Genomic DNA, 25,051 nt, shown 5'->3' with positions numbered 1-25,051 from the left:
ATGAACTAACCCATAACCTTGAGAGAGTAGAGGGAAGTGAGGATAAACCCAAGAACACCAGCCTTCCTTTGTTCCCATGTGGGACAAAGTCATTACTTTGGAATGTTCCCATGTGGAAATAAGTCATTACTAATAAGGTCACTAAGGTCAGACATATCTGAGGGCTATTTAAAAAAAAAAGCCCACAGGCCCTGTCTCCCATAGGCCTTAGACACTGGCAGCTGAGATATGCCAGAGATGGCCCAAGACAGAATGCCTGCATGAGGCAATGACCCTCCTTCCACCCAATGGGGCTTAAAGTGACTGCATGTGTCATGGTTATCACTTGGATAAGCTATAGCATCACGGCCTAATATCCAATTTTTACACAACCACCACCTCTTCTGGTACAGACAGTGCTTTATTGTTACACGTTCTCTCATTTAGTCCTGGCAGCAACCCTGAGGTAGTATTATTATCCCCACTTTACAGATGAGTAAACCAATGTTCCTAGGTTAGATTACTTGCTGAAGATCATGCACTTATTAGGGGACAGCCACTGATAATTCCAAACCCAAGGGGACTCTTTTGGGTAGTTCACAGGCTGCTGCCAAGGAAAGTAGAGCTGAAAACTTCAGCTGGGAGGGGCTGGGTCATTCACTGGAGCTCAAGGTGGGGTGAGGGGATCCCTCACCAGGGATGACCGAGGCACATTCACAGGCCAAGACCAGAACTGAGCAAGAGAAGCCTAAAGCATCTGTGAGTTGTGAAGCAGGAAGAAGTCTTTACGTTTGGTGGGAGTTGATAGTGTCTTCAGATATGCACAGAGCCCAGCTTCCAGGGACTGGAGAAATGAGACTCGTCCAGCAGCTGCAAGTCCAAGGGTGGCCACAGGGCAGGTGGGGTGGGGCAGGGGGAGCTGCTGCTGAGTGGCCCCATCTCAGCTTGGCCAGCAGTGTGGTGACCTTGGGGCAGTGGTCCTTTAACTTTGTTAAGGCCTTGAGAATCTGATGAGAGTCATAAAACCTCCCCCCAGAAAAACATAGACACGCACATACAGACGACATTTTGCATATGGTTTCAGGGAGTCCGTAGACCCCACTGGAGAGCTGCTTTAGGGCAAGGGTGTCAACCTGAGTCAAGTCACAGATACAAACCTATCTTTAAACTGTTTGTATGCTTGTATTTCCCAGGACTGTTCCCCTTTTGTTGTTCCCTACTATTTAGAAGGTTGTGAAATTCATTTTTAATGAGAGCCAAGGAAAGGGGGTCCAGCCTATACTGCAGACAGAGAAAGGGCAGCTGTGCACGGCCCTGGTGGCAGCCAGGGGGCAAAAACAAACAGAAAGGTGGGGTCACATGTGCCGCTGTCCTTCCACCCAGAAGGTCACTTTGGGAGTTATTCTCAACTCAAGAGAAGGGTGAGAAGTGATGGGGGCGTGGGGGGGCAGGCAGTGCTTTATTTTCTTTTAGAAAGGAAAGCCCTTCTGTCACTGGCTACAGGGTCTAAAGCTCTGCAGGCAGTGCCCCCCTCCCAGCCTTCCCCTTTCTTCCCCCCCTGAATACACCTGAGCAGTGGCCTCGTCATCCATGCACATTTGGCCAGGCCCTATGAACACTCATATATACACGTACTCTTCCATGAAAGAAGGAAAACTGGGATGGAGGCAGATCTCAGGACAGAGATTCATGTTGTGATGCAGGGATCATGCACTCCCCACGGAGAACTAGATTAACTGGGAGAATCAGCAAAACCACCCAAGGACTCAGTGCACATGCACCCCCAACACCTCCACAGCTCCTCCTTCTGGCCAGGGTCCAACCAGAAGGCAAAGTCATAGCTATGTCTTATGTCCCTCTCCAAACTCACAGGCCCAAATTAGTGGGCCAGGGCTGAAGGGGGTCACAAGGGCTCAGAGGGCATGGGTGGCAAACGTCCTGATTCACTGCAGAAAAAAGTTCTGATCTCTCATGGGAACCAGGAATCAGGACTCAAAGGGCTGGCCCCGAGCCCATCCAGGCCCAGAGAGGGCAGGCACTGAAGTCAAGTGATCACTCAAAGGCCAAACAGAACTCAGAGGCCATGACTGTCTTCCAGGCCCGGTGACCCCAGCATCCCAGTGGTCATTCCACACCTTAGTAGAATGACCACACCTTAGTGGAATGACCACTGATGCATTAGTCACTCATGCATTAGTGGTCACTCGCCCAGCCCTAAATGGAGGTTTCATCACATGTTGCCAGAGGAGCCCCAGTTAACCGAATATGGGCTGGGCTCGGGCAAGGATCAAGCAGGAAGGGTGGAGGGAAGCCACCAAAGCCACTGCTCCTCTTGCCTAGGGCCAGGGGCAGCCGCTCATCTTCAGGAGAGGGAGAGGGAGGATCCTGGCTGTAGCTTGTGGTCCCAGATGGCGGTGCCCCCAGGTCTAAGCCCACCTTGTCTCTAGCCAGAAGTTCTCTCTGTCGCCGTCGCTGCTGATGTCGACCAATCAGGAGGAGAGTCAGGGATGCTGCAAGAACCCCCAGGAAGAAGCCAGCCAGTCCAGCCCCCACTGTGTGGGCCCGGCTTGCAGGGGGCCGAGGGCTGCCCCATACCAAGCTGTAAGCAGCTACCACACGGGCTGCCCCACCCTCCTGACATTCACAAGCATAAGCACCCATGGTCCCTGGGGTTACTACCACCTCTAGCCCATCCCGCCGGGGGGTAAGAGCAGTCACTCCACTGGGCTGGTGCCACACACAGGATGCCCAGGCTGAGCTTGGGGAACATGGCAAGACCACATGCGCAGCTGTAGCCACAGGAACTTCAAACACAACTGGGTGTTCTGGAGAGAAACAGCAAAGGCACAGAAGGTAGAGAGGCTATAGGCTGAATGGAGAGAAACGTGGGGGGGGATCAGATCGGAGAAGGGGCCATGGGGGCATAGCTAAAGCGGATTCCCGAAGAGGACAAGGCCCTAGGCCCCCGGCTGCCACATCTTCCAGGGTCCAAGTTTTAATGTGGGTCCAAAATAGATCATTTTCTAGCCCCTTTCCACCCACTCCACCCACACTTCCCTAAACCAGACAGACCTCCAGGCTCTTTAGGACACAGAGAAGCGACATCTGCTGACTCTATGTCTTGGACCAGCCTACAGAGAAGAGAATATTGGTAAATCCAGGGTTGACATTCCCTTCCATCCTCCTCAGTACCACTAAGTGTTCACTCACTCGTTACATCCCCCATCGTCTCAGAAATCACTCCTGAAATGATCAGTCGACGTGCTCATCATTGAAACTTCCCCCAATACCTATTACACTCTTCATGACATTTGCCGTGTCAACTTCTACACATATTCCAGCAGCCCATAGGTAATTAAATTTGCACTAGGTCTGTTGGAAAGATGTTTGGTAGGAACCTTCCAAGAAATAATAGCCATCTGTCAAGAGCCACAAGAGTTCTCTGGGAAAAAATATTAAGACTACAGGGTGTTTTGTTTTCTGTTAAGAAAAAAGAGAAATTTCTTCTCTACAAAAGTTAATCAAAACTCTGTGAGGGTCAGTGAGATGACTTTGTTATACAAAGCACCTCTCCTCTGTGCAGGAACTTTTTCTTCAACAGCCGTTTTAGTGTCCATTGGCCTGCAACAGATCTGCTTCAAATAAGACAATCCTGGTACTTTCAGGATTTCAGTGGACTGTGTCTGACAGAAGGACAGCAAGACAGACTGCTTACTCTGAACTTCCTGGCACCACTCCCAGAAGAGGGAGGCTAGTGAGACCCTTAGTGGGCCGTCAGTGAAGAGCAGGTGGGAGCTGGGTCTGAACACAAAAAAGCCTCAACCAAAGTAGGCTCCATTTGAGTGTGAACTCCTCCACTATGAGCTGAGGCCCTGAAATGAGCTCTGAGACTGGTATGAATACATTCAAGCCTCCTGGGTAAAACCAAGTTTGCTCAATCTAGCTGAAAGTAGGGGAATGGGGAAGGCCATGGGTGCGATTATAGCCACAGGCACTTCATGGTCCGTGTTTTCTCCCTTGTATGAATTGGACTATGCAGGGTAGAGTGAAGAGCAGTAGCAACTTGGTCATTTCTTATATTACAAAGTAGTACGCTGGCATGCACACACACCCCACATCGTCCCCACATATATATGTTGAGGAAACCCCAAGGCTCAAGTATACAGGATACCCAATAACAATGAATTTATTATTTTAATGAATATTAAAACAATAAAGGAAAGAACAAAGTACTTGCTTTTGCCTGAGATGTTTTAAAGTTCTCCCAAAAGAAACTGAAATACCGGGTTAGAGTTCTTAACCAAAAATTAATTCCCAAAGACAAGTACTTTAACTTCTAAAGTATTTGTAAGTTTGGGGTTCAGTAACATGTACAAAGATAGAGTAAATTAATTGGGATTCAAAATAGAAAGTCAGTCACATGGTCCCGGCAGGTCGGGCAGAGGGGCAAGGACACTGACTGAGGCAGTGTGATGGATGAACAGAGGACTTAATAGGGACAGACATTAAAACACACAAGCAATAAAAAGAAGAAACACACACAGAGGACAGCATTAACTGATGAGAAACAAACAGCTACACGGATGGTCAGAGCCCTGTGACAGCAGGCAAGAGGCCAAGACACAGCCATACTCACCCTCCACGCTCTTCGGCATGAGCCACACACGCATCTAGCCGGAAGCTCCAGGCACAGACAGGGTCTTGGGCCAGGATGCACTCTGAGCAGCTCTGGAGACGGCCACAGTCGGAGGTGTTCACTTGTGTCACCTCAGTGCTGGAGCCAACCAGGAGCCAGCTCTACAGAAAGTGAGTGAGAAAGAGGAATATACTGCATTTCCCAGACTTTAGGGTCACATACTGGCTCAGATGTCTCCCCATCAGGCTCCCCAAAATCCACAACTCACCTGATACAATTTCATATTCTCAACTGGCTGTGGCTCTGGGAATAAGGCCAGATCCTCAAGGACGCTGAGCTTGGCTCCAATCCGCACAGCTCGGTGGAGGTGTCCATCCTCTAGGAAGCAGGCAAGGAGCAGGACATAATGAAACAACTGTATCCATGCCTGAGACCCTGGAACCTGTAAGTATGGGACTCTCTCTTTAACGAGAGCATGTGTGCATGGAGTGGACAATGTACTTGGCTATGAAACATACCTGTCCCCAGGTAGAGCACATCATACTCTTTCCCTGAGAGGCTGGCCACCCTGTGGGCCACAATTCTGAGATAGACTGTGTCCGTAGTGACAAGCAGGGGGTGACCATCAGCTGGGGACACTGGCCTGTCCATGAGGGGGTGGTCCCGGATAAAGGTGAGCACTCGGTCAGGCAGGGAGAGAGACGAGTCAAACTGCTGCAACTTCATGTTGTTGGTGACACACTAGTGGAAACACAGGATGGGTGACGACATTTCCCAGGGGCCAGGAAGTCCCAGTGATGCTGAGTTGGGCTCTTGCTGTACTGAGGCAATGCTGGCGTGGCTCTGGGGAAGAGCTGCCCCAAACCCCTTACCTCTCCTGGTCTGGGCTGGGGTACATCATTGTCCATGACGGGCAGTCCCCTGTTGCAGTCATGTTTCAGCTCTCTGAAGGGACCATTCAGCACTGACCGAACGTCTTGTGGTCGGAAGGCACAGACAGCAGAGATGGCGGCCCCCTCCCTGGAAGAATCCCAGGTTGGAGCCAGGTTATTTGAAGAGAACTAGGAGACAACAACTCACTCCCTCTCAAAGGAGAGGACCCCCAAGATGTGCACGGGAGCAGTGCAGCCTGCTCCAGGGAGAGGCCACGCCCTCTGGAGGACACAGCACTGACACTGTGCCACCCCCATGCACCTCCCACCCTGTGACTCTCCTCCACACCAGGACCCCCTCACCACTGGGAGGAAAAGATGCCATAAAAGATGGGGGTCCCCACTCCAGTCTTGGGTCGAAGAATGGCCATGTCCTGCAGGACACTGGAGGCCCGGCCATGCTCAGGCCCTGGACACAGCAGGTCGGCTTTCAGGAATGTTGTCCACCTCTGCTGGAGGGTCTTCCGGCCCCCAAGGTCCCCCTGGGGGTGACAAGAGCATGGGAATTCCTTTTTAGAAGACCAACATTGTAGGAAGAATGTGGAAACCGATACAAGTTTTCCCTAGATGAGGGCAGATGGGGAGAGAGATGCAAAGAAATGCAATGACAGGGATACAGACAGAGTAACAGTGCAGGAGAGTAATGCATGGGCAGACAGGGTCACAGTGACAGTAACGAAGTTCACTGTGCACTTATGGAGCGCTGTACTACATGCATTCCATAACTTACCTCAATCAGTCCTCAAAACAATCCTAGAGCTAGGCCTCACTGATACTTTCACCTGTAAGGAAGCTGAAGAACCTGCCCCGAGTCACAGAGGCAGTAAGTAGTGGAGCAGGGCCTGCAGCCCAGGTCTATCTGTCAACAGTTCCTGCCTTCAACCTCCACACTAACCAGTCCACCTCCCAGGGACGGTGTGTCACGGGGCAATTGTGGGCTTATGGGGGCTAGAGCCCTTTCCCCACACTCCTCAAGCACCCAAAGAAGAAGACAGGAAAAAAGGAGACAGAGGAGAGCTGCAAAAATGGAGATCCAGAGAAGAAAAGACAGAGGCCAAGCAGAGCAGGAGATGACAGATGGACGGCTGGGATTTGGGATCAGACAAAGAGCTGGGATCAGGGTCTCACCGCGCACACACGGGCCACCCGAGGAACCTTAATGTGCTCGTATGAGTCGAATGCTCGGGAAGTCTCCGTAAAGAAGAAGTAGATTTCATCATCTCCGTCTTCGTCCCCCCACTCGGCTGGCCTCAAGGCCACAGCTGTGACAAAGGCTGGAGCTGGGGAGACCTGAGGCCTCAGATCCCACAGCCACAGCCTGGGGACCCCACCTCCACCTGCCCTCTCTGTCCCCAGAGCACCCCTCGCCGTCTCCCCACCGTTAAGCCAGGATGGCAAGGTCTCTGTCCGAATCCAGTCCTCAGCACGACCCACAGCCCGGGAGATAATTGGCTCCGTCCCCAGGTAGTTTTTCACAGTGGCGACATAGAGAACCCCCCCTGCAGAAAGACAGGGAGGAGATGAACTGTAAGAGACCCACTGAGGAAAGCAGAAGGCGTCACAGGCAGAGCAGGGAATAAAGCAGGGGCAGGAACTCTCAGGGGCTCAGTGCCCCTTAAGTGCTGGACACTGCTAAGCACATGACAGGCATCCCCTCACTTGAAATCATCATAGATGCAAAGTGCTCCAGGCCAGGGAGGGGGACCAGCATTAAGGGAAAAGTGCCCGAATGTTAAAATGTGCATGAAGGGAGGCTAAAAGCTGCCCTTGTGGAAATCAGACCGTTTGGCTGGTTTGCTTGGTGGTGTTGTTGTCGTCGTCGTCATCGTCGTCATCTTAGTGATTTCTCTACCCTGTAATGTGTTAATCTACTGTGACTCTCCAGGAAGGGGGTCTGTTTGTAGCATGTCCCAGTTTTACATAAATTCACCCACTATGGTAAATGCCTGAAGGAACTAGTGTCTTTCTGAACATGAGTGGGTGTACACTGCTCTGGAACAAGCCACAACTTCAGGGTGTACTAGCATCACAGGGAATTGGCCAAAGGGCAGATTCCTGGGAGAGAAAGGGAGGCTCGGCTCTGTGGGCTGAAGCACTACAGCCACGCTGAGCACCACTGCCAAGGGCTCGGATGTGAGCGGGAGAAAATGATTCCGGGCAGGAGAAGGTCACAACGCCCCTGGAATTTGTGTATCACAGGGGTTCTGGAGAGAACAGAGTGGCATTCCTTCACCACTTAAATACAGAGCACTGTGCTTCGTATGTGAGCACATGGCTGCCCCCAAGAACCTTCATCAGAGACTGAAGACAAACATTTACTCAGACACCAGGAGGCATGGATGCACAGATGTGTGCAGGAGCCCAGAGGACGACCCAGCCACATCTGACTGAGGGAGCAGCATTTCGGAGGCAACATCTGAGCTGGGTCTGAAAAATGAGCATCTGCCAGGAAGAACCACTTCAGGGAGGACGATGGACAGATGGGAAGAGGGAAGCCATGTTTAGGGATGAGGGGCACTCCCCATGGCTGAAGTGCTGGTGGCGTACAGGGCCTGCCGGCCAGGCAAGCAGAGATACGGCCGGAAATACAGAGACAGGTACCCAACTGTGATGAGTCTGCTCTGCCAGGACCAAGAACATGGACTTTATCCTACGGGGAAAGCAAAACTGCAGAGATTTTCTTGAAGACAAGGTGACATAACCAGGTTTTGTTTTTAAGAAGATAATGCCAGTGGAGGGCATGAACAAAGGCAGGGGCAGAGGGAATGAAGAAAGGTATTTCTGAGGCAGAGCCCAATAATAAGACTTGAAAATCAATTGAGTATGAGATGTGAAAGAATGGAGTAAAATGCAGCTCTAAGGTTTCCAGCTTAGAAGATGGATGATAGCAGATGGTGATGCTCTGAGCCAAGCCAGGAAATGACAGGACAAGGCCCATAAAGGAGATGGCTGGAGAAGAAGGGAGCTTCGTTGTTGGACGTGCTAAGATTGAAGCACCTTGGGGGCATCTGGTCAGAGATACCGGGAGGCAATCAAACAGAAGGGGTTAGGTAGCAGGGCCAAGTTAAGCAGCTTGGGAGTCCTGCTTAAGTTACAACAAGAACATAATAGACAGGAAGAATGGGAAAGCAAAAGAGCCTGAGGACACCACCATTTAATGGGAGAAGCCACTGAAGGCAACTCAGCAGATCAAGTCAGAGAGGATGGAGAAGCAAAGAGGCTGGGGTGCCGGAAGCAAACCCCGCCAAGGGCCATGAGGCTCATGCCCAGGAGGGAAGCTGTATGGAGTAGGGCCACTGTAAGGGAAAGACAGTCATGCTGCAGTCACAGATGCTCGAGCAAAGCTGCATGCCTCGGCACCGGAAGGACAACTGCTATTGTTTTAAATTATTTATTTATTTTTAGAGAGAGGGAAAGGGAGGGAGAAAGAGAAACATCGATGTGCAACACACCAAGCAATTGCCTCCCGCACACCCCTGGACCAGGGACAGGCCCAAAACCCAGGCAATATTCCCTGACCAGGAACCAAACTGGTGACCCTTTGGTTTGCAAGCCAGCACTCAGTCCACTGAGCCACACCAGCCAGAGTGATAACCACTATTTTAAAAACATGTTATGCAGAGCAAAATAGGGGCACAAGTCCTCAGGGGGTAAAGTGGAGGGTTAGAAACCTCCTTGCAGGGTGGGGAATGGAGACGACACTACTAATCTTTTGAGATTGTGATAAGAATCCAAATGTGTTGGAACCAGGAAGGCTGGGGTTTGAACCCTGAATACTTACTAGTAGTGTGATCTTGAGCAAATGAACTTTCCTAAGCCTCAAGATCCTCAGAGCAGCACTGAGGCTTAAGTGGGATAAACACAGAGCCCCAGGTAGGGCCTGGCCCATGGCTGGCATTCTATATACAGTGGTTACAGCTCCTTATCAACTCCCATGCTCGAATTGTTGCCAGAGGTGGGGACTATAAACAGGCATCCACTTCCTGGCAGAGGTTTCAGGAGGGAAAAAAACAGGTTTGGGGTACAGGTCCTGGTAGCAAATGGAGCGGCAAATGGGCCCATCTTCTGTTTCCAATGGGGGAAAAAGGGTGATAAAGAAGCCAAAGTTAGAATGAAATGTTTCCTGTGTGGTACACAAACACTCTAAAACCACAACGCTGGTGGAAGCTGTGTCATAGATACCCTGAGAATGGAGGGAGATGTGGTGGAAACAGGTATAAATGTTTGGGGGGCATGATTTGATGTGTGTGAGTGGGAAGACAATCATAACAATTCTGCAAACAGTAAAGGACCTCTAATAACCATGTGAGGACCCAGTGGTAGATGATGGTTAAAGGGTCCCAAAATTTTCTAAGGGATCAACAGGGGTGCTCAGCAAATCTGGAGCCTAGAATTGTCAAGGAGCACACTCAGGATGGAACAGCAGAGGGGGACTGACACTGAGGGACAGTAGAAGGGATCAGACACTTTGGGAGGAAGTAGCAGGGTTCCAGGTGTTTGAGTACCAAGGGGCTTACACAGAAGGAACATTAGCCATCGGCCAAGGAGGCCACGGGATCACCATGTCCTAGATTCACCAGGGCAGTCTCACTTCCAACTATTCTGTTGCACTACCCACATAATAAAATACCCCTGCACATGGAGTTTTTCCTGGATTACTACTGAATAGACTGAGTCAGTAGACATCAAAATATACATCTGCTACTGGCAAAAGGTGATGTGCAAAAGAGAAAGATGCCCACAGTGTCGAGTTCAGCAAACAAGCTGGTTAGAACAAAACACTGAGTACAAGTCAACTTGATTTTTAAAGACAGGTGTACATGTCTGCAGACACAGGGAAGGCTGTTAAAGGAGCTACAACTCTACAGTGTTAATAACGTTTGCTTCTGACTAATGAAATTACAAGTAATTTTTATTTTTTCCTGTATACTTTTTGTATTCACTGAAAGGTTTTTGTAGTTGGCATTTTTTAAGTTTATAACCCCTCAAATTAAGATGTTTTCATTTTGGTAATACAAAAATAAATTCAAGAGATTGGAAGCTGAAAATGAGGGAAAATCACAATATTTGTGGAAGTCGATCCACAACGCAAAGTCAATCCTGCCCAGGCCTCCCAGTGAGCACAGGCCTCCGAGACGGGGTGGAACCCAACACTGACAGGCTAGGGTAGTGTCACAGCAATAAATACTTCAATACTCTGGGGTTTCGAATTTTCACTTTCTTATCAAAATGCTCACTTTTAAAGGTTTACAGTGGGAAATACCATTCATTAGCATTAGGAAGTGATTTTAACATGCCCTGGCTTTCCTTTCGCCACTCCCTTATCTCCATTTCCTTATCTAAAGATTGGGACAGCTAGATACTTTTCTTTTAAAAAACAGCCTATTGTTTGGACCTAATTAGATAGTTAGAGATGTAGCGTTTACCTTTTTCTCTGTTGGCCACATAACAGTCTTGTTTCAGTGTGTGAGTGTTAGTCTTCAGGCACACACACCAGGACTTAAAGGGGTAAGCTTGGATCCAAAATGCTGGCAGCACCCAGTGCATCTGGAACACCTCCAGAGTGCTCCTTGGCAGATGCACTAACCACAGGATGCAATGAGACCGAAAGGAGATGATAAAAACACAGGACACATTCCCAAAGCGAAAAAACAAAAGCTCCTTCCTTCTGCTCTTCTTGGTGAAAGCATTATTTTTTTATAGGAAGTGATAGGAAGGACCACAGATGACTGACTGCTGTCTGTGGCCTAGGTACCTGGGTGGGTATGCTCTCAGAGGAGGGGACACTGGTGGAGGAGCAGGTTTGGGGGAACTGAGTGAAGATGATGAGCTCAGTTGGGACATGCTGATTTTGAGATTCCTGTGGGACATCCAAAGTGGAGATCCGGAAGGCAGCTGGATATGTAGCCTGTAGCTGCAGATAATGTCTAGCAGACATCAGGATGCAGTGGAAACAGAACCCACAGAGCTGGTTTTAGAAGATTAGGAAGGCATTTGATTTGGGAGACATCAGAATGCAGTGAAAACAGAATCCATGAGGCTGATTAAGATCATACCCACATAAAACAAGAAGAGAAGAGGATCTTGGGTGGAAGTCTAATGGGCTCCAACATTTATAAAGATGAGCAGAAGACAAAGACCCTACAAAGGAGACTGGGAAGAAACTGCCAGTGTTTTTAGGCTAATGTGAATGTTATTGTCAAAATACTTGACAGTATTTCTGAATCTGAGTGGAGCAAATAGAGACACTGGGATCATTTTGTCGATTTTACCTAAGTGCAGTACAAATAAATGTCATGTTTGAAGACAAGATTTCAGAGGCTTTTCCCAAAATAAATACAAGTACCAATAAACACATAAAAAGTTGTTCAATCTCACTAATAAAGATGCAAATAAAAAATACACAAATGGGACTTTGGAGGTCACTGTTTGCATGTTTATTATATATGTTACTCAGGACTGACAAGGATGCAACGAAACAGGGCCTCTCATCTGGGCTGGTGGGACTAACTAGAGGGGAATTCCGACAAATCCATCAAGCACCATAAAAATCTTTACACCCGTTGGCCCAGCAAGTCTACTTTTTGGATTGACTCAAAAGCAGTTAATTACATTCATGTAAAGAATTTATGTAAAAATATTTCTACTATAGCAATATTCATAAAAGCAATAATTTAAAAATCTGAATGTATAATTTTATGGGAATAATTAAATTGTGCTATATTCATATGATAGAATAGTATATAATCATTAAAAATCATGTTTTGAATAATTAAACAATTTCTATGATGAGAAAATTATTAGTGAGATATGCGTAATAATTCCAATTTATTATAAATACACAGACAGAAAAAATACTCTAAAATAACAATAGCAGTTACTTGGCAATGATTGAATTGCATATAAATCTTTTACTTTCATCTTTAACATTTCCATATTTTCTACAATGCACATTGTAATTTTTATCATTTAAAATACATTACTTTATTATATTCTAATACTACTTTCATTACTAAAACATCTTTTTATTTCAAAATACTTCTATTTCTTTAAGGACATTTCTATATCTCCTAACTAGAAATTTCAGTTCTAGTTCTTCCCTAACGTTGGCACTATTTTCTATTCTGTAGTTTTCAAAACAGAGGACATAATGGACCAACATGGAAAACTGCAGCTAAATACTGCCATTTATGTCAGACCAAGAAAAAAAATTTAAATTATAGCCCTAAAAAGTAAGAACTTGAGAGAAAAATTTATAATATTGGCTTTGACTGTGGCTTAGATCTGAAAAGGAGCCAGGAGGTTCTGTGTTAACTGTCTAAAGCCAGTCACTCTAAACTGTTAGAAAGTGATTTCTGATCACTTCTATCAATTATAGATGAAACCCAACACAATTTCATTAGCTGGAAGACAAACAGACTTGAAACCTTTTTGAAAATGTTATTCCTTTTTGAAAATTATCATCCTCATACAATGATCATATTTATGAAATCTGTGCCCTTAAACCACATGCTAATGCAAATCCACTTGCTGACTGGAACATTGAGAAATTACAAGCAGAAGGCTGAATGTACTTAAAGTTTGCTGCTTGAAAAAAAAAAGAAAATATGTTAAACGATTATCTTAGATTGCTGCAACTGAAAATTTTTTCTAATAAACAATTATGTAGAATCAAGAGACATTCACAACTGCTGTCTTTCCTAAGGATCCCAATGACTGGCTCAGAGTTTTTGCCAAACATGCTTGATCAAAAAGGCAAGAAAAATAAACAATTAATTAAATTGTCATTCAAATATGTGTGAGTATAGACAAGGTCTCATCAATTTCAACTATAGATGAATGATAAAAATAACCCAAATATTGTATTGACTAGATACTTAAATTCACTTCTAAAACATTAATTAGCTGACTAAAAGCTATTTAATTCATATAGATTTTAAGACTTGTCCTATCATATCACACACAAGAAAAAGATTTCATTGTTAGGTCTTACATCCCAATTTTTGTTTTTCATAAAATATTACCCAGAAGAATAAGTAAAATTAATTTTATGACAAAAGTTCACAGCAGAAGTTGGTGAAGAAAGAAAAAAACAGTTTGATGAATGATGCTGCGTCCACTGATTAGCTAGTTGGGAAATTTAGTTCTCTATCACTCATCAAAATAAGTTCTAAATAAATCAAAATGTTAAATGTCTGGGGAAAAATGTTAAGGAAAAAGTTTTATCTACTCTCTACCTGAAGAAGGACTTAGCTTTAAAATATATAGTTAGAAAGGAAAAGCTGTAGATCGGAACGCTAATATCCTACCTGATAATTTGCCCAAGAACATAAGCAAAGGACTTATCAGAAGAGAAATAAAAATAGTACTATAACATGAAAAATGTCCAACTTCACTAATAGTCAAAGAAATATAGATTAAAACAAGGTATTATTTTTAGCCTCAAAGATCTTTTAAAATGACAACAATACATTCTGGTAAAATTTATGTGAGGAAAAAAACACTCTCAGTTACTGCTGATTTAGGGTGTGAATTGGTACACTCTTTGTAAAAACCTAATTAGCAAAAGATAATGAGCCATAAACTGTTCACACCCTTTGATATAGTAATCTAGTTTCATAAATCTTAAAAAGACAATCTAAAATGGGAGCAAAAAATTATGCACAAAAATGTTGATTATAATGTTAATGGATAGTAGCAAAAACTCAGAAGTAAACTGAATAAAATTAATTTATATAAGTTATTTGGAATTGTTTAAATTATTATATGCTCACAGGATGAGCAGCAGCATGATGTCATTGAAAATTCTCTTGATAAAGAATTTTTAAATTATACAGAAATGTCTATGATATAAAGTTGCATGACAAAATTCAAAATTATATCCATGTAGTGTAACATTTAAAAGTTTTATAATATACACACATAAATTTCAACTAACCTGCTTGTTTCATGCTATCGTGAGAAAATGGCTGGACTCTCTGAGTTTGGGGGGGGGTGTGGAATCATCTAACCTAAATGATAGGCTATGTGGCATACAAACAATTCACTTTGTGGCTACCAAAGCACTCATTCTCCAGAAGAGGTTTAGGCATAAGCTGTGATAGAACCATTCAACACTTGAGCAACTGTCCATAGCTTGTTGAAAGGAAATAACAGCAGGAACTTACTGGATAGTCGCTACTGACTCTGCTGAGCAGCGAAGGACTGGCCAGCAAAATATGTGCATGAGTGTCTGTGTACGTGCACACACACGCTCCAAAGGGTAGAAGGAAATATCCTAAAATACTAGCAGTGCTTTTCTGATTAGGGATACTCTCAACCTGTGCCAATATAATAGCCACTATACACATATGACTACTTACATTTAAATTGAAATTAAATACAATTTAAACGTCTTTCCTTCAGTCACACTAGTCATATCTCAAGGGCTCAATAGCTACATGTAGCTGGTAGCTACCATATCAGATAACCAAGATGCAGAACATTTTTGTCATCGCACCAAATACTTCTGAACAGTGCGGTTCTAGATTTCATATGTTCTTTATACTTTTTCCAAATGTATTACAATATGCATTGTAGCAAACTCCTCTTATAAACAGGAAAAAATGAGAACAGAAAATGAGGTTAACAGAGAAAACACACTAGAGGTGCAGAGAATACATTCTCTAGGGAGAACCCAGGGAAACAGTACTCTGGAGAACAGCAGGACACAGGCACTCTGGGAAGAATAGGAAGGGCTAGAAAGAGACATGGGAATAATAGACATTCCTAGGAAAGAAAGGACACAGAAATTCCAACAGCAGGGGTGGGGAAGGAAGCAATTACAGCAAGAAGTTACAGGCTCTTGTCTCTCCCACTCACCAGCCATTACAGCTGCTGACCGCTGAGCTGGCTCAAAAGGACATTTCCCCCGGCCACTCTCAATTCTTTCAACCTGCTGGAAACTGGACACAGCCTACAGACCAGAAGGGGGCAATTGGTTTAGGGATCATGGGGAGGTTCATGATGAAAATTACAAAGATGATCAGATGAAGGAAGAGCCCAATTCCCATTCCTCTGCTACCATCCCCATATTCCCAATCTGCTACTCCTGACTCCCCTGCCCATTCCTGCATGACCCACCTCCGCCATCCCTCTTTTCATCGGTTTATCCCTCCTCCTTCAATACCCCTAGTCCCCATGCTCTAATGAAGGGACAGCTAGGATAGCCCTAGATGACACTAAGAGGCTGAAGGGCAGATTTTCCCCTGAAATGCTGCTGAAAGGTAGGGTTTGCGGCTGGCTGTAGAACATGCTACAGGACAAGAAAGACCAGGGAAGACAGCAGGCCCCCTGAGGTCTGACACCCTTAGAAAGGGTAAGGAAAAGGAGCAACTGATACAGGACCATCTGGAACCCAGGTGTTGAAAGAGAAGATCCATCCTCTCCCTACTTCTACCCCAAGGATGAGAGATGGCACCAGAGTCAAGGGTTCAGAAAAGGGGCAAGAGAATCTGCAAAGTCAGTCAGGGCCTGAAGCTCAGGTCAGAATTCGAGCATTTGCTAAGTAAATGCTTTCCTCATCCAGGGACTCTAGAAGGAGTGACCTGGGAGGGGGTGAAAGGTGTAAGAGCCAGCCAGAAGTTACCTTAGCTAAGCATCATGCACTAAGAGAGACTTCAAGATAACATCTAAAAGTAGAAATCAGGAATGATTTCAACCTAAGACTGACAGGGAGCATTAACTGTGGCCGGTTAGGAATCAAAGTTATGGCATGGAAGTGCCAGGCATGGTGTCTCTGGCTCACAAACTAGTGTGGACATAAGGTGTTTGCTGGAGCCTAAGAACCTGGATCGTGGTTGCATTAGTAATGTAGATCTATGTCCTCTGGGCTGGAGTACACTACTGGCCCATTCTGACTGCTTGTCTGTTGGCGGTAATTGGCAAGCAAGGTTTTATTTTATGGAGTCTTTAAAAAGGCCTGTTAAAACTAGATGTGATCTGAGGTCCCCCCAAAGGGAATACTGGGCCAAAGAGTTTTCCAGAATGGAGGACCAAGCACCTTATTTGTGTGGCAGTGGGAGCATCCTAGCCTGAGGAGAAAGTGACAGTTCAGTGAGAGATTACCAAGGTGTCTGGGCACTTTGGAGACAAAGTTAAAACCCACTGCTATGGCTCTTCTCTGCCACACTGCCTAGCCTCGTCCCCAGTTTACTCTATGTATCCACCTCAGAATAATATTCCTAGACTATCAGTCACTGACTTAATAATTTTTGAGCAAGAGAATGACAAAATGGCTCACCATTGCCTGAAGTAGAAACTCTTAAGCCCAAGTTAACTTATTCTCTAATACTTCTTAAAATGAACTTCTAACCAAACCTGGATCACCTGTTATTCCTAGAAAACAAATTATGTTTCCCCATCTCTATGCCTGAAACTGTTCCCATTTCACCAAGGACTGAACAAATAAGCCTTTTCTCAATTCTTATTCTCTTTAACCTTTAGTTACCTTTTGCTACTTTTGACTCACTCCTCTCCTTGAAATATTCTATTTCCTGACTTTCTTGAAACCTCACTCTCCTGGAGTCCTTCCTCCAATCTAATTGTTGCTTCTCTATTTCCTTTGGTTGTTCCTCTTCTTTCTAGCCCCTAACTATGAATCCTAAAAATCTATCCTTAGTCCTTTATGCATATACTTAAAAGACCTCATTTATTCTTCAAGTGACAGCCAGACCTTCTATGTAAATCATTCCCCAAACCCCACGAGTCTGAGGTCCTCCAACTCCAGTCCATGTTTATACTTGACTGCTGCACTTCCTCACAGAGATGGCTTATCAGCCCCTTAAGGCTCATCATGACAAAACTAGTCCTCATCCAGTTTCCTCAGCTAGAATCATTATGTTATCTAGGTTTATAGACTTTAAACGAGTGAGCCTCCTATTAACTAAAAAGGTTATTATAACTGTACAGTCAAAGTGGCATTTATTAGGGTTATAAAACAGGCAAGACTGCTCTATTGCATTCTCTCTCTGAATGTTGAGATTCTTCACTGTGTCATCACTGTGTCAATCAGCCTATTGGTTGTGGTGAAGGCAAGTCCCTCAAGCTGAACATCAGAGCAAGGTAGGAAGGCTCTCACTCAACCGTGGGGTTGAAATCCATCCTTCCATCTTGGCCAAGGACCTTTCCCAGGTGGTTGGGGAGATGAGCAGGGGGAGATGGTCCCTGTTACATGTAACAGGTCAAATGTCCCAACAAGTTCAAGCCAGGTGAGGCCTTCTGTGTTGCAAGTTGGTCTACGGGGCCAGGGTAGTGGAGCAGAGCCAGCAAAACTGGATTTGAACCTTGGCTCTGCCTCTGCTAGCTATATAACATTAGATATGGTGCCTAACTTTTCCAAACTTTTGTCCCATTGCCTGTAAAATGACAAGAAATAATACCTAAACATCTAGAAGGGGTGATGAGAATTAAACTCAATCGTGAATGTAAAGTACCCAGCACCAAGCCTGGGCCAGAGGTGATACTCAGTTGAATGTGTAGTCTTAATCATTCTAAGTCTAAAATTTTTTTTCTCTTAGCTGATGGAGTTCCCTCTAAAAAAAAACTTAAAACACTTCCTCATATTGGATGAGCTATGACAGGCAACACTCCATATCATTGGAACTGATAGGTCCAGTGCTTGAATTTCCTTTTGTGAGAACCTTCATTCCTCCGCAATCAACTCTGAGCAAGTTGTTGTGTCTGGAGCAGCTAGCTAGTCAAAGCCCTCAGATAACAGTTAAGTAGAGTCTCAAAGTCATCAGTCTGGGACAGGAGAGTTTCAGCACTAAGAACTTGCTCAAGCAGGTGAGCATTGCCAGACAGCAGGATAAGACAGGCAGTTAAAGGCAGAAGAGAGCATTCAGAAAGTCTAGAGGGCAATCTCAGTATGTGACTTGAAGGTTTAACACAGCTGATCTTTCTGCTACAAACAAGCCTTAACAAAAGGATAGTCCTTCATTTCATGAGCCTGCTAGATAGGAGGATTGAGAAAAATTGCTGAAAGTTGTAGGAATGCAGAACACAGAGCCCTGGCTTTGCTCTTGGTGCCGATGTTCCAAGTCACACCAATCCTGACAGGTATGTCCAGAACTTTTCTGTCTGGTTACCTAACAACCACTAGGGGCCCACCTCAGAGAGCCAAGGAAGAACAGAAGGCCCTGGGAGACTAACTTGGAGTGACTCGGATATCTATAAGCCATGGTTCTGATATTCACACCCATAGGCTCCACCGCCTGCACAGACTACAACAGGACAAATGTGGCAACGACAGTTCTACAGCTACTTTGTGAGCTTTGTGAGGACTACAGGTAAACTAGATATCCAATTTTACCTGATAGAATACTAAGATTTCCAATATCACCCTGACCTGGAAGCCTTCCCAGGTGACTAGATGAGGGAGTTATCCACACCCAGCATGCAGTCTATCATCCACATTATAAAATGGGCACAGCATAAACCCAACTAAACCAAGGGTAGCCCAGAGAGACCGACTGTCTATCAACCATACGCAATCATAGCATTCTAAGCCAGAGATATGAGAATGGTCTTCAACAAAGACAGGTTTAGAGGTACACACTGGCTAGATCCAGGTGGCAATGATTACTGGAGACTACAAAACAGTCAAATCCAGATCTGCAGTTAAAGATCAGGGTCAAGAAAAGGAGTCGCTGCACTCCCCCCTACAGCTGTATGGGGCAGGAAGGGAAGCCACTGGATACCAAGGACATGTGAGGCTTTCAACTCATCGCAGGGCCTTGTCACAAATGTGTGCAGGCAAAGGACCACTGCCTGACTACTAGATAAGTGATGGGAAAAGATGAGAGTTCAAAAACATTCAGACCTTTTCTGAGATGTCACCAGTCCCAGGCACTTTTGTCACCATGACTAGCCTAGATGTGATTAGGGGTATATATATATATATATATATATATATATATATATCCCAAGCCTGCCTGGGTGTGAGCAATGAACAGGACCTAGAAGAAAATATGGTTGACAGTGGCCACCTTGAAGGCAAGATCCTGTGTACGGTGCCAGCAGGTGCTACATTAGTAGGCAGTGGCCTCAGAAGCTCATAAGAGCAGCAAGTCACAGGCCACACAGAATGAAGTTAACAGTGGAGCTGGGAGAAGGTGGTAAGAGTCACATGCCATGGAGGAAGAAAGAGGCATGAACTGTGCTGATTAAGAAATGGATGCAGAGAAAAGAAAGAAATGGACCCAGGCTACCTGGACAATGCATACATAGGACAAGGGAAACATGAGTTTCTGGTCTCTGAAGTCTCTCCTGAATTTCTCTTCTCCCCACCCCAGCTGACATCCTTAACTCTTCTCATCACCCCACTACATCTCTCTTCACATTTTGTGTAACTTACCTTCTACAGGAAACCTCCCTCCCCACCCTTCCGTACCCTCCTCCAGTAGCAAACGAAAGCTCCACCCTGTGAGGACATCCCTCACCCCCAATGCTTATCATGCACAAGGGTTGTCCTAAGCATGCTCCCCACCACAGTCACTCACAGTAGACCCTTCCCAGCCTCCCACCCCTGTCACTCACAATAACCCCGCACTTCGGATCAAAAGCGAAGGTGCCACAAGTGAGGAGGTGAGAGGCATTGGCAATGGCGAGAATCTGGACAAAATTGTGACATTCGTCCTGGGGGTCAGAGATGGTTAGAGAGAATCAGAAGCAGCAGGTACCAGGAAAGGTAGGGCAGTGTCAGGCCAGTTAGATGCAGCTCTTCGATCAGAAATGATGGGTGATGATATGATGTTAGTGTCCCTGCCTGGGCCCATTGGGATGGCAGCACTGCAGGGGACTGACACAGAGTCAGGGCTGGGCCAAGGTCTGAATTGACACTCAGGACAGGCCCCAGATCTACACCTACCTCCTTCTTGCCTTTCTTCCTACAGTTCTGTCTGTGGGCCTCAGGCACTGTCCAGTCAATCTGAGAAAGAAGGAATGACCGTTTCCCCCAGATTCTCTCCCAATTCCTCCCAAGTCAGGGTAGGTAACACAGTCCCACGTTTGATTGACATGTCCATCAATTTAGAAACTTTAGAGACACGCCCATTACCCCCAGAGCAGTGTTTTTAAAACTGGAGGTCTCCACTTACTGACTAATTAAATCAATTGTGAAGTCATGACTAACGTTATTTTTAATGAAATATATTAGAATGTATCACATATAGGAGAGTAGATATTGGTTCAAGAAAGTTTTCTCTCAGTACACACTTTGTGTACTGGCTCAAAATGTACCATATATTTCTTACTAAGGGGTAGTCAAAAAAGCTGGAAAGCTACTAACCTAGGATAATGTGATTCTAATGATTCCTCTGCCCACTGTCAACTAACACTTGGTCACTGTGGCCTCCTCCCATTATCATGAGCCTCCCTCATAGCCTCCCAGTTACCATGACCCCCACCAATCACCTCAGCTGAGATCTGTAATTGATGACCCCCGGAATCATTTTCACCAATACTTCCCCTCCTACCACGCCCCCCTGCCCCGCCCCGCCCCACACATCCCATATAACCATGGACTTAATCACACACTCTGGGGTCTTCCCCACTCTCATCTCTCACCCTGCGGGGTCTCTCCCCTGAGAGAGGCAGAGATAAAGCAAAGATGGTGTCCCGGGCGCCAACATAAAGTGTATGGGTAGCAGGATCCACAAGGAGAACAGAGTAATTGTAGGTCAGAGGGACAGTGAACCGGGTGAGATAGGAGTCAGCCTCTAGCAGAAAGAGAGGGAAAAATGATATCAGCCATTGCTTCATAAAGGTTAGTCCATAAGGGCAACGCTAAAGGGGCTAATTTTTGTTTTCTTCCAAGTACCATTTTTTTAGCAGCCATCAGGGGGGAAAAATGGAGCCTGACAGGCCATCTAACTTTCCCAAAGATAGATAACCGATGAGGCCAGAATATTTAGTACACGATCCAGTCAAGGATGCTTTTTCTATAAAAAAAATAAATGCCTTATTAAAATAACAGCATAAATATTAAGTCTGTAATTTCCATTCATAGCAACATGACACACAATTTGAAAATACCTATAGAATGTACTTTCCTCTCTCAATTTCCCTTCTTTAAAAAATCACTACTTAATAACTTCTTTTCACTTAAAGGGAAATACTTCACTCTTTTCACTAACACATTAGGAGACTAATCTCTCTCTCCTATAGCCCCTGACCTCCTTCCATCCCCATTCCACCCAAAGAGGCAGAGAGTAGTGGGCAAGAGTGTATGCTTTGGAAATGAGTCAGCCTGAGGTTAAATCTGGCTCTTTCACTTACCAGCTGCATGATCTCGAGCAAGTTACCTGCCCTCTCTACGCACTGGTTTCCTCATCTGAAAATACACCATCCAGGGTTGTTGAAAGAATTCAATGGGATAACATATGTGGAAGCATCTGACACACACTACATGTGGTTCCTTTCTTAAGTATGAACTCTGTATTGGCCAAATCTAAATTTCATATCAGCATGCAAAACTCCTATTCACGTAAAGATTATAACAAATCAGTTAGCATAATTCACCTTCTTAGCTCAATGTCTGGCTCTGGGGATCCTATCCCTGCACCAATACAGCTCCTTTCTGCCTGCTTCATCTCCTCAGCTACCATCAAGGACTGAAAGAATGGCCAACAGCCTTCATTCCTAGATTTGCTGATGTATGGAGCCCCACCCATCTTCCCACACCCATATTCCTAGCTGTGCAGTGTCTCTCCTGTTTGAATAAGCCCCCAGCCTCCCTTTGTATTCCCAGCTCTGCTTCATCTCACCATCTAGACCTCTCTGGATTCCTGGACATCAACCCAGCCTGGCAACCTCAACTCTATGTAGTGGCTATTGCTCCAGCGCACACTGAAAACCCAGGCTTTGACCACAATTTTGTCTCCTGGATTCAAAACATGCCTATAGGTCACTGGTCTAAAGTTTGGACTCTAAATTACTAGCACGCAGTTTTAGGTTTTTGCCAATAGGTTGTACTCTCAGCTTCACTGGATCTGTCTTCCCAAAGTGCTAACATTCAATCCCGCTGAGAAGAAAACAAGATTTACAGCCACAGTCCTGCCCACCTCAGCAGAGAGCCTTTAAAATGGTACAATGACCACTTCCAACCTTGCGGCATCTCCTGGCTTCTTTGACATCTTTTGAAAGGGCCATATCTCCCTCCCTCTTTTTTCTTTTTGAAGACTTTAAAAATCATGTAAACAGAATTTTAAGTCAACTCACTGAATGGTTCCCCAACATTCAGTATAGGGAATGGGTAGAGAGAGCAAGTAACGTTAGGAAATTAGGGTTATGATGGATCAGGTAATGGGAGAATGGGAGTTGATGTCAGATGTGAGAGGACTGAAAAGTGGGTTAGAAAAGATTAGGGTTGTGAGCAGGGTAAAGAAGGTGGGGGGATAGAGCTGATGGCATGGGAATGAATCTGAGAAGTGGGCGGATGAAAATGCTGAGCTGGTAATCAGAAGAATGGGTGGTTGGAGTAGAATAAAAGATCTCTGAGTTTCTTAGCAAGATGGGCGTCTAACTGGCGTGACCCACACAGGCGGGTCTGGTAAGAGGGTAACACGGGAGAGCGAACTTCGAAATGGATGACCTCTGGCAACTCCCATCCCCTCCCTTGGCCTCAGTGCCCGAGCCTGCACGACGACAGATTTAATGCTCCCGCGGTCCTGCTAATAAGGGGGCCGCCAGGGTGTGTCAGGGGAGCCCAGCCGCGAGGCCCTGGCCCACGACATGGTGGAGCAGCCCCGCGTGGGCGTCCCGCCTGGATTTGGACGGGGGTGGGCATCGCACTACGCCGCGCACCGCTCGGAGGGGCCCGCGCACGGCTCGGAGGGGCCCCGGGTGCGGCTGCCCTGGTCTGGAGGGTAGATGGGCGTAGGCACCTGCGGGCGGGGCCTGAGCGCGGCACGAAGGGCTGAGGGCGAGGGCGCCCGCGTCTTACCGGAGATGGAAAGCGAGGTCCTGGGCACTGAGCGGGGGACGCGGCTGGACACCTGACCGCTCAGCACCGCCAACAGCAGCAGCGGGAAATGCGACCCGGGAGGCGGCCCGGGGCCCGGGCGGAGCCGCACGGCAGAGGCTGGCATCTTTGGCTCCGCCTGGCCGCCGGGTGGGGCGCACTCCACCGCTTCAGCTCAGGGCCGCGGAACCGCTGGCCTTGCTCTCTCCGGTGTCTCCCGGTCCAGGCTCGACCTGCTGTTGGCAGACGAGGAGCAACCCGGCTCCGCCCTTTCAAGAGGGGACCAATGGCCGTGCTGATTTTCTCCTCCAGCCAATCAGGGTTGAGGGGATCACAGGGTTATTGAGATGAGATGCCCAACCCAAGCAGAGGCGGAGCTAGACCCAGGTATAGGTGGGAGTCCTTGCTCGGAATTGGTCTAGACGTGTCACGCGAGGACTGCTAGTAAACTTTTCACGAAGTCACACTTATATTATCTTTAATTCAGAGGCTAAACCCTGATATTTTCTATTTTATTATATTTTATTATATTTCATTTTTTAAAAATGCCGGTTGCAGCCCACTAACTTGATTTTAATAGCTATTAATGGATTGAGTCCCCCGATTTGAAAAAAATCACAGCCCTAGGCAGTCTAATTTATACCAATTTAGTTAATATCTCTTTCTAAATTTACAACTCCAGTCCACATTTCTCTTTTCAGGTTCTGACACAGGCATTCAACTGCCTGTTGAACATCTCCACTCTGTCTGCCACAAGCACCTTGATTTCAACATGTCCAAAACTGAACTGTCAACCTCATCCCCACACCAGCTCGGGTAATGGGTACATGGCAGAACCAATGTTTTCAGTCTCTGTATATAGTACCACTGTTTTTCCAGCTGTCCAAGCCAGAAACTTTGCATTCATTTATTCAATAAATATTCATTAAATGACTATGTTCAAGGCTCTATCATTCTGGAATCCTCCTAATCAACCCAGTCAATAACAAAGCCCTATTAATTTTAACTCTTAAATATCACCACCACATCTCTTCATCCCCCTACCAACACCCTAATTCAAGCCACTATCATCTCTTGCCTAGGCTACTTCATATTTCAGTCTTGTCTCCATCACCATCCACCACCACCCTAACTCCAGCCCCAATCCATTCCCCTTAGGACAAATAAAATGTTCTCTCCAGTACACTAATCAGATCATATCATTCTTCTGCTTAAAACATTTCAGTCCAGCTCAATCCAAAATCCTTAATACAGTCCACAAAATTTTACATGTTCTGGCCCCTTGCCCTACCACTTCTACATACTAATCTTCTGGACTGGTTGAGTTTGTTCATTCCACCAGCATTCCTTCTGCATAGAAGGCTCTCCATGCCCCTTGTTTGGCTAACTCTTATTCACTCTACTGATTGAGCTCAGAATGATAATACCTTCCTCTAGGAAGCATGCTGCAATCCTCCAAGTCTGTGCTTTACTATGTGCTCCCATAACCTTGCACTTCCCCTC

The 25,051-nt window shown here is 45.9% G+C and overlaps 1 protein-coding gene across 2 annotated transcripts; it reads right to left on the bottom strand.

The window, feature by feature from the left end:
* Window positions 1–381: 381 nt before the first annotated feature.
* On the bottom strand, window positions 382–24,382 carry SEMA4F (ssemaphorin 4F). Of its 2 annotated transcripts, XM_028517575.2 has the most exons (14): window positions 23,531–24,382; window positions 21,154–21,305; window positions 20,456–20,515; window positions 20,125–20,223; window positions 15,409–15,502; window positions 6,927–7,046; window positions 6,676–6,827; window positions 5,851–6,029; window positions 5,488–5,635; window positions 5,134–5,356; window positions 4,884–4,993; window positions 4,616–4,776; window positions 3,052–3,110; window positions 382–2,804 (listed from the first exon to the last, which is right to left on the bottom strand). In XM_028517575.2, exons 1-14 carry the CDS (start codon window positions 23,673–23,675, stop codon window positions 2,194–2,196), a joined length of 2,313 nt encoding a protein of 770 aa, XP_028373376.1. In that variant the 5' UTR covers window positions 23,676–24,382; the 3' UTR covers window positions 382–2,193. The 2 variants fall into 2 exon arrangements, with proteins under 2 accessions (XP_028373376.1, XP_028373378.1); XM_028517577.2 differs by lacking the exon at window positions 20,125–20,223 and having other exon boundaries at window positions 23,531–24,379.
* Between the last annotated feature and the right edge of the window lie 669 nt (window positions 24,383–25,051).

The sequence above is a fragment of the Phyllostomus discolor genome, chromosome 6 (genome assembly GCF_004126475.2).
Source record: "Phyllostomus discolor isolate MPI-MPIP mPhyDis1 chromosome 6, mPhyDis1.pri.v3, whole genome shotgun sequence".
Taxonomy (NCBI): domain Eukaryota; kingdom Metazoa; phylum Chordata; class Mammalia; order Chiroptera; family Phyllostomidae; genus Phyllostomus; species Phyllostomus discolor.
This window is presented reverse-complemented; position numbering and strand designations above follow the sequence as displayed.

Bases quoted from the DNA above. Each gene is read 5' to 3' on its own strand.
- SEMA4F (XM_028517575.2), bottom strand. From the start codon at position 23,675: ATGCCAGCCTCTGCCGTGCGGCTCCGCCCGGGCCCCGGGCCGCCTCCC. The intron at 20,516-21,153 runs GTGAGAGATGAG...CTTCTTTCTCAG, and splicing joins CAGGGGAGAGACCCCGCAGG to ATTGACTGGACAGTGCCTGA. The intron at 4,994-5,133 runs GTATGTTTCATA...CCTGCTTCCTAG, and splicing joins TGTGCTCTACCTGGGGACAG to AGGATGGACACCTCCACCGA.